Genomic DNA, 9,253 nt, shown 5'->3' on the forward strand with positions numbered 1-9,253 from the left:
TTATGATTATATATAGAATTAGTCAATTATAAAATGACAAAAATAGCGTATTAAATACGTAACTTACATCTAGAATTTCTCGATTAATAACAAGGTGTGGTCCGTGGAGTCGTATGGACGAAAGTTCTATCAATGTAGGCCCCCCATCCTAATGGCCCTCAAAATAATTTCTTGGAGGCTGATTCTTCCCTCGCGCTGACTTACCTTGTTCTTCTGTTCACTTCTGTTTTTTCTTCTTTCATTCTCTGGTTCTCGCGAACTTTCTTTCTCCTGAGGACTCTTGTCATTTTCCTCAAGGAACTTCTTCAAATACTTAACACCATTCTTCTGTTTCTGATCTTCCATGAAATCAAAACAAATTTAAGCAAGGCTGAATAGTACTACTACTCTCTGTGCGTTGGGTGTATTAATATACTTGGATTCGCTCTCTGTTACCGGGTTCTTCGCCAAGCAAATAGCACCCATGTTGTCATTCAAGAAAACACAAGTCCTAAGAGTGATTCATGTCACTTTTCTGCTCGTTTAATACAAACGTACGGTTGGAAAGAGAAAGAAAAGGAAAAGCAACCTCGGAGAGAGTAAGAACTTTTAGTTTGATTGAGTTTAGTTCAATAACTTGGCCTTAGTAAATATGGATTTTGTTTTGAAAAGCACGACAACATAATTAGATAAAAGCATATAACGAACATAAGGGTGATATTTAGCTTTTTTCTTTGTCTCTTTCTGGAAACTTTCCATTTTCTGATGAGTTGAGATATGGATATTGAAACCGCAGTAGTAAACCATAATGTGTCATGAAGCCTCACTTTTTCTCTGAAACCAAACAGAATTAAGCTAAACCTGCTTTTGTTTTCTTAGATATTTTGTAACGTCCCGACTCCGAGAGTCTGGAGAGTTAACTCATATAACCTGATAATCAACTCCAATAATCCAAATGTATTTCCAATTCCAAGAATATATATGCTTCCAAAACTTCAAACCAAACATAAATACTTTAAATTAATAAACCAAACATACTCACATATCAAATCCTCAGTCCAACAACCCAAATAAAATATCAACTTTTCTCCATGTCTCAAATAACAAATTAGAATAGAATAAAATTAACATAAGTTTCCATAAACTGTCTAAATCCATTGAAATCAACTTAATAAATAAATAACATCCAACAGCAGTACTAATACCACAAGATACCCAATATCTATTCACGGATAATCTTGTCCACAAACTCTAATATTGATCCTCAGCTGAACCATCAATGTCATCTGAAAATATTATGAAGAGTAAGGGGTGAGTTATCAACAACTCAGCAAGCAGAGAGCACATACTAGCATGTAAACATGAGCATTTATAACGTTCAACATGCAGAACAAAACATTTACTTTCAGAATGCATAAACAATATATTTTCTTTCATAATGCATAAATAAAACTTGTTATAAAACATCAGAGCGAAATTTTCAAAAAAAAAAAAAAAACTTGTTCCTAAAAGGAAATCCTTTGGCATATCCAAACCGAAACATTATATTTATATGCTCTCATAGCATTACATCGGGACAAATACCATGTTTCACCCCCCGTGGTAGGGTTATAAACTACCATTATACCCGTGGCTGGGCAGTATACCATGTTTCACCCTCGTGGTAGGGTTATAAACCACCATTATACCCGTGGCTAGACCTTAACAGAAACAGAACGGAACATCATCAGAATCATATCACATTCAGATACAGAATCAGAACTTCATGCCAAGGTTTTCAGATGACAGTCATGACAGAAAATATAGAATTTACACATATGCAAAACAAACATCTGAGGTCGTTTTCAGATTTCTTTTCAAAAACAAATATGCATATTTTCAAAGTCAACCTCATTTTATTTCTTTTATACAAAACTAGTATATGAACCCCGCTTACCTGACTTCCGTGTATTATCAACACCTTGAGTTGGAACTCTAGTAGTGACACCACCTAAACAAAACATATACCCAACATTTAATAAACCAATACAGTAAGCTACTATTTATTGAGTAATAAACCAAAACAGTCCATTCTTAACTCAATAACTATCATAACAATTAAACCTGAACAATACTCTCCTCAAACCATTCGCATTTAAAACCCAAAACAGCCACCTTTTATTAACACCAAACCAACCATAATCATTTCCAAAACCCCCAACAGAAACTCCAATGATTAAAACATAACCCAAGCCATACTTCACCTCCAACATTCAAATAAAATTTTCAGCACAAGCATCAATATTTTAGTCATTCAACAATTCGAGACTTGCATAAAATATCCAATACAACTAGCTCAAAACACCCATAAATTTACACCAACTAGTTTCAATTAATAGCCCAAAACAGTCTCACAAAGCCATCCAAAAATCATACTCCTCAACTTCAAGAATTCCATCACACTCCACCACAATCCAACATATAAAACACCAACACAATATAAATTTATAACTGTAACAGATTGCCCAAAAGTCATTGTAGTAATGCAAAAATCTTACCCACGCCACACTCAAATCAGTAACATTACTACATTTCACAACCAACCACAATATCCAAATACTATCAAAAACTTCGGGAGAGACTTACCTAGAAGAGTAACAAAACTTCGAACCAAATCGAATGGGTGTAACCCACAGTGAATTAAGCCAAAAAAAAAATTCACTCGAATCTCTAGTGAAAATAGACGGTGATCTGCGCAAGGAAGGACGATGGGTTTGAGTGTGTGCACGGCAACTAAAACAGAGTGGGTGTGTGTGTGAAACAAAATCAAAGCAACACAAAGTAAAAGAGAGGGTCTGCGTGTATGCAAAAGCATGGGGGGTCGAAGTGAAAATTAAATGTGAAACCAGTGAATGGAAAGTATGGTTACCGAAAGGAGAACTCCAAGGAGAAAGACTTCCAAGGAAGGCACCAATGTTATCAAGACCCACGAATAAGCTGCACAATGTCAAAACCCAAAGAAAAATTCATGAAGCTGTCGGTGAGGCCAGGAAAGACAGAGAACGTGAGAGAGAGAACGATGGCTCACGTTCGAGGAACCAAGATTTCGAGGCTCACGGAACAAGCAGCGCCAGTCAAGGGTGAACCAAATCTGCGTAAGAGAGAGTCTGAGTAGTCAAAATGAAATGAGGGAAGTTTTCAAGTGAGAAGCCGAGAGGATAAACTGTAGGAAAGTGGGAGGAGGCACACGGAATTGGAGAGATTTTCGGGAAGAACAGAACAGCTGGGGAAAGGAAAGAAAACATAAAAGAAAAGGAAAGAAACCGACGGAAAGAAGGAAGAAGAACAAAACAAAAGAGGGAAAAATAAAAATACTCACCAACGACGCCGTTTACTGGAGTCCTCCAAGCTGGGCTTCATCTGTACCTGGGCCTTGGGCCCGGGTGTTACATATTTTCTTTACATTTCCTTGCTTCTGACTATAATCGATCATAGAAAAATTTTTCTTTGCATTCGTTCTTGTTTTCTTTGACATTTTCTTCCCATCTTGTTTCGAAATATTTTATTTTTGTCTGACTTACTTATGCTTCTGGTTAGGTAACTTCCAAATAATTTTATTTATTTATTTATTTATTTTTTATAAATGATAAAAAAGACCAATTGTCTACCGTTATTATTTATTTATTTATTCTTTCTGAGCATCCAATTGTCCACTTGATAAACTTGCTTTGCTTTGATCTTGTATTAGTGACGTCTCTCTGTCTCTCTCAAGACTTCTAACTTCTAAGTTCCAAATAATTTATCTTGCTGATTGTAAAAATGGGGTTAGGTGGGTACGTGTAGAAAGTGATGAGACCATCTTACACGTTTAATTAAGTCTTGTAGACTTGATAGGTTGACAAGTTCCAGGTCTATAAGCTATACATGTTGGTCACGAAACTGTTATAAATATCGTACTTCTTACGCTTGCTGATCTTACCTCACAATATATATATAGCATGGCTTGTTCTGTGATTCTTCCTTTGTAGAGAATATCAAACTTGAACTTGAACTTGTACTTCTGCCGGGCCTGGATTTCAGCACTTGATAGCTGTAAATCAAAAGTACTTGGGCTCTTCATTTTTTACTTCTAATTGGCCAAAGTCATGGAATATTTCAGGAGTCGTACGTTTGAAAGGTTAGCTTGTAGGGTTAGATTTTAACTTTTCTTTCACGATTTTATGTGTATGTGTCTTGAATACCTTTGAAACTATCCTGGAACTTATTAAGTGGAACATTCTAAAAGAACATTACAAGAGGATCCCCCTAATGCATTCTATCTTTTGTAGTAAATTCTGTAAGGAACAATTGACCAAGATGATCACACGGGTGATTGGTAGTAATGCAAATTGTTACAATCACTATTTTGTCTCAAAAAATACTAAAGTACTGAGCTAAGGATTGCACTAGTTCTTCCAAATATTCGAATTAGTGCAGGATTGGGTAGTTGGACATGCCTGTCACTGACCATCCCAAGTAGCTATTTGATTTTGGTAGTGTACAATTAAGTACTCATATAGCTGCTGACATTTTGATATCTGCTCTTTCATCCAGCTTAGAGAGATCTTCGAGTTTTGAGCAGAAATATCCAAGAAACATCAGAGTGGTTTTTGGCAGAGTTTTGGAGAGCTTTCAGAGAGGAGTTGAGAGAGTTAAAAGTTTGAAAACGAAACAAATAAGCACCCATTCTGTAGGGGATCGGCCAAAAAAAGAGTCTGGTCGTACTAGGGAAGTCTTTGATCCACAGGATCAATTTCTACAAACATGGAACAAAATATTTGTGCTTTCTTGTGTGATATCAGTGGCTGTGGACCCATTGTTCTTTTACATCCCTGTGATGGACAAGTTTAAGGATGGGGACAGATGCTTAAATTTAGACAACACACTGGCAATTTTTGCTTGTGTTATTCGATCCGCCATGGATGCCTTCTATGCAATTCATATATTGTTTAGATTCAATACAGCAATTTTCCTTCCGGAATCTCGAGGGTTTGGAAGGGGTGGGTTGATTAAGGATCGTATGGCTATAGCAAAAAGATACCTATTCACCGGCCACTTAATTATTGACATTCTATCAATTCTCCCATTGCCACAGGTATGCATTCGGCTCTCAATCAATCTCAAGTATCAGTAATCTCATTTGTCACTAGAAACTCTATGGCTTTTCAACATTCAACAAAGTATTCAGTTTGGACCTGTGGTAGTCATATATGTTCACAATTTCATAAAAGGAAACTTGCTTCCCAACATATATTCCACTACTCGAGAACATGACAGAGAGAATCTCTCAAGGAAGAGCAGCCACATGATGCAATGCTTCCAAATGTCTGTATATAGTAGGTCTGATTTTACATGCATTGAAGAACTATTTGGTTATTACCAATTGCAGAAGTGATTTATTAGTTCACTTTCTGAGAGCTCTAGAAAGTGATGATATTTTGGAAGCAACCGAACACACACATTATGCACATATAAATATGTTGAAATGCAGAAAATTCTGGTGACTATGACTCCAGCTGAAAATCTTGTCAATTGTTTGATGTAAAAGAATGAACTATATATATAGAGTGTTAGGGCCTGTTTGGGAACACGACTGTTTTCCGATATTCACAAACTATTTTACTACTATTTACAGATATTCTGAGATATTCATAGTATCCAAACGATTAGTCTTACAATTTCGGATGTGTTCTGCTTATTATGTTCAGGTGGTAGTTTTCGTTATCTCTCCCAAATTAAAAACTGAAGTTCCATTGGTCATTAAGGAAATGTTGAAGTTTGTAATCTTCTCCCAATATGTGCCGAGGCTTTGGCGGATCTATCCACTATATGTAGAAGTAACAAGAACATCCGGCATACTAACTGAGACAGCATGGGCTGGAGCTGCTTATAATCTGTTCCTCTACATGCTTGCAAGTCATGTAAGTTTATAGGTTATTTGATTATTCAGCCTATTCCAAGATTTCTGATCAAAATTAATTCGATATATCAGGTAGTTGGTGCTTTTTGGTACTTGTTTGCCATTGAACAATGGGACGCATGCTGGCAGGAATGGTGCAAGGATGATCAGGATGGTTGTCAAGAATCTTTTTACTGTGGTATTCGGCATAATAATAACTTTGGAACTAATATAAGTCAGGCTTGCCCTTTTATGAAGCCTGATGAGATTGAGAATTCAACTGTCTTCAACTTTGGAATTTTTACTGATGTTCTGAGGTCTGGAGTGGTGGAATCAAGAGCTTTTCCAAAGAAATTCTCCTACTGCTTTTGGTGGGGTCTGCGTAGTCTGAGGTTAGTAATATATAATCCTCAAACTAAATTCATAGTTTGTTATAGATAGCAAGATTGACTACATTCTCAGCTAATGCTTTGGAGTTGAAGGCATTTTTAACTTGTACCTTACCTTTTTTTTTTCCTCAGTTCTTTTGGCCAAAGCCTGTCAACAAGCACATATGTTTGGGAGATAGCCTTCGCTGTTTTCATCGCCATCTCTGGATTGGTCTTGTTCTCATTACTTATTGGCAATATGCAGGTAGTTTTCTTTGGTCCTCGGGGATTCTCTTATCAACTACTGTTGTAGCATTTTGAGATGATTACGTTCAAATATTTTGAATTTTGTGCATATGCATCTCATCTAGACCTTCTAACTGATAGGCTTATAGAAAATCAGACCACCTTCTATTCATCACATGTTAAACGTGCATTATACTTCTTTGGTATCCAATTAATACCTCTGAGGTATGTTTATTCTCAACAATCCTGCAGTTCTATTTTAACCTGCCAACTGACATATTGCCAACAGAAACATGAATTGGGTCTGTTCTTCACAATTCCATCCACTCACTTGAACTGGAAATTTTCTGCAGAACCCACAATAGTTTTAGAATGGAATAAGCTGCTATATGATCAATTTTTCTTGTGCTGCTATAGAAATATCTGCAATCCACAACAGTGAAAGTAGAAGAAATGAGAGTGAGAAGGACTGATGCAGAACAGTGGATGTCCCAACGTATGCTCCCTGATAACTTAAGGGAGCGGGTCAGACGATATGAACAATACAAATGGCAGGAAACCAGAGGTGTCGAGGAAGAGAATCTCATTCGTAACCTTCCTAAGGACCTCAGGAGGGACATAAAGCGCCATCTTTGCTTGGATCTTCTCATGGGAGTGAGTGTTTTCGTTGGTTGTTTTTGTACTTCTTTTCGCCCAATTTTCAGCTAAGTTGTTCATCTAGACAATTTTTATCTGTAAGGTGCCCATGTTCAAAAAGATGGATCAGCAACTGTGGGATCCGCTGGTTGATCGTCTCAAGCCAGTGCTTTACACAGACAAGAGCTACATTGTTCGTGAAGGGGATCCAGTGGACGAGATGCTCTTTATCATCCGAGGAAAACTAGCCACCTCGACTACCAATGGTGGAAGAACTGGTTTCTTCAACTCTGCTGATCTTAATGCTGGTGACTTTTGTGGTGAAGAGCTTCTTACTTGGGCCTTGGATCCCCAGACCTCGGCCCCCAAATTCCCCACGTCAACTAGAACAGTGGAAGCAAAAACAGAGGTTGAAGCCTTTGCGCTGATGGCCGAAGACTTGAAGACTGTAGCCTCTCAGTTTCGGAAACTTCGTAGCAAGGAGCTCCGACACACTTTCAGGCAAGGATTTAAACCAAGCTTATGCACTTTTTGGATAACTATTTCATGTCTGTTTAAACAAAGCAAGGCTACACTAACATGAAGGAAAGGCTAAAAATTATGTTTAATACAAAGACAGAAATAATCACTGTTAGAATCCTGATTAGCTTTCCCATTTGCATGAATGATTAAAAATATAATACAAATAAATAAATTTATTTCTTCTCATCAGCTTAAATTTTTGAGACAAATGATGATTTATTATGATATTAGAGTAAAAATTCTGAGTTCGAACTCTGATTTTACACTTTACTCGTTGAGGAGAGTTTAATCCACACGTGAAGGAAAATGTTAGAGAATATAATACAAATAAATAAATCTATATAATCCCATCAGTTTAAGCATTTGGAACAATTAAGGGTGATTTCGACAATCCCTTCATTATCTAACTCTGCAATATGACTTTCAGGTTCTACTCACAACAATGGAAGACATGGGCGGCATGTTTTATCCAATCAGCTTGGCGCCGGCACTGTAAGAGAAAGCTTGAGAAGGAATTGCGCGACTCAGAAAACAGACTGCAAGATGCTTTGGCAAATGAAGCTGGCACCTCGGCTAGTCTTGGTGCAACTATTTACGCATCAAGGTTCGCTGCCAATGTACTTCGAACCTTGAAACGGAAAAGGGCTGCAGAACGCACCACCAGAGCACCACAAAGAGTGCTACAGTTACTGCCACAGAAACCTACTGATCCCGATTTCACTGCTTACGTACGTCATTAAGAGTAGTATATATGCTGTTTCAAGTTGATTATAACGCAGTAATTGTTTTTACATAAAGGTTTTTGAATCCATAGTTTTGTGTATAGCATGTTTTAATTTTAAGCGAACTTCCAACTTAATAATCTAGATCACTGTGTTCTGCTGTGTCATTGAACATCTACATAAACGCAGTTTTCTTCGTCTCCATAACAATATATTTGATAGAGAGAGACAGAGAGAGCAGCAGGTATTAATGCTTCACATGTAACTCACACTTCTGTAGAAACTGCAGCTGCCAAATGTGGGATGTAAGCATGGCACACTCCTTTAAAAAAAAGTGGATAAAGAGAGTATGCAGAATTTGCATACCTAGAATTGTACTTTACTCAATTTTCCTATAACCCTGTAATAGAAGGCAAGCATATATATATATATATATATATATATATACATAGCTTTCGACAGCAGCTTGTGATATGTATGTCTCAAACTTTTTCCGCCCTGACCCAAAGAACTTCTCAAGATCAAGCATGCTAGAAGACATTTTCATGCCCCCATGGGCCTCTTATTATGTTGAACAAGTTATTCTTCGGCTGGACACCAATAATCATTGAAACTTCCCTTGATTTGCATATCAGTTCCATGTTGCATGCTTTTATTTTCATGTGTTTTTATGTCATTTAAATTGAATAAATTTGTGGTTAGGATTTTGCTCAGTCATTAAGGTCATGTTCCTTTGGCTTCCCCAACAAAGTTGTACAGTAGATTTGGGGATTTGCCCTCTTTGCCCAATATTGTACACCGATCCTTCTCTTGGAATGAACATAAAGAAATTAACGATAGTACTTCTTTATTTTTCGAATTGT

At 37.1% G+C, this 9,253-nt stretch overlaps 1 protein-coding gene across 2 annotated transcripts; it reads left to right on the plus strand.

The window, feature by feature from the left end:
• Window positions 1-208: 208 nt before the first annotated feature.
• On the plus strand, window positions 209-8,557 carry LOC121247686 (cyclic nucleotide-gated ion channel 1-like). Of its 2 annotated transcripts, none has more exons than XM_041146093.1 (9): window positions 209-578; window positions 4,025-4,135; window positions 4,552-5,092; window positions 5,706-5,918; window positions 6,047-6,288; window positions 6,418-6,529; window positions 6,928-7,164; window positions 7,250-7,647; window positions 8,096-8,557. In XM_041146093.1, exons 2-9 carry the CDS (start codon window positions 4,104-4,106, stop codon window positions 8,406-8,408), a joined length of 2,088 nt encoding a protein of 695 aa, XP_041002027.1. In that variant the 5' UTR covers window positions 209-578; window positions 4,025-4,103; the 3' UTR covers window positions 8,409-8,557. The 2 variants fall into 2 exon arrangements, with proteins under 2 accessions (XP_041002027.1, XP_041002026.1); XM_041146092.1 differs by having other exon boundaries at window positions 210-578; window positions 5,990-6,288.
• The last annotated feature ends 696 nt before the right edge of the window (window positions 8,558-9,253 follow it).

The sequence above is a fragment of the Juglans microcarpa x Juglans regia genome, chromosome 1S (assembly GCF_004785595.1).
Source record: "Juglans microcarpa x Juglans regia isolate MS1-56 chromosome 1S, Jm3101_v1.0, whole genome shotgun sequence".
Taxonomy (NCBI): Eukaryota; Viridiplantae; Streptophyta; class Magnoliopsida; order Fagales; family Juglandaceae; genus Juglans; species Juglans microcarpa x Juglans regia.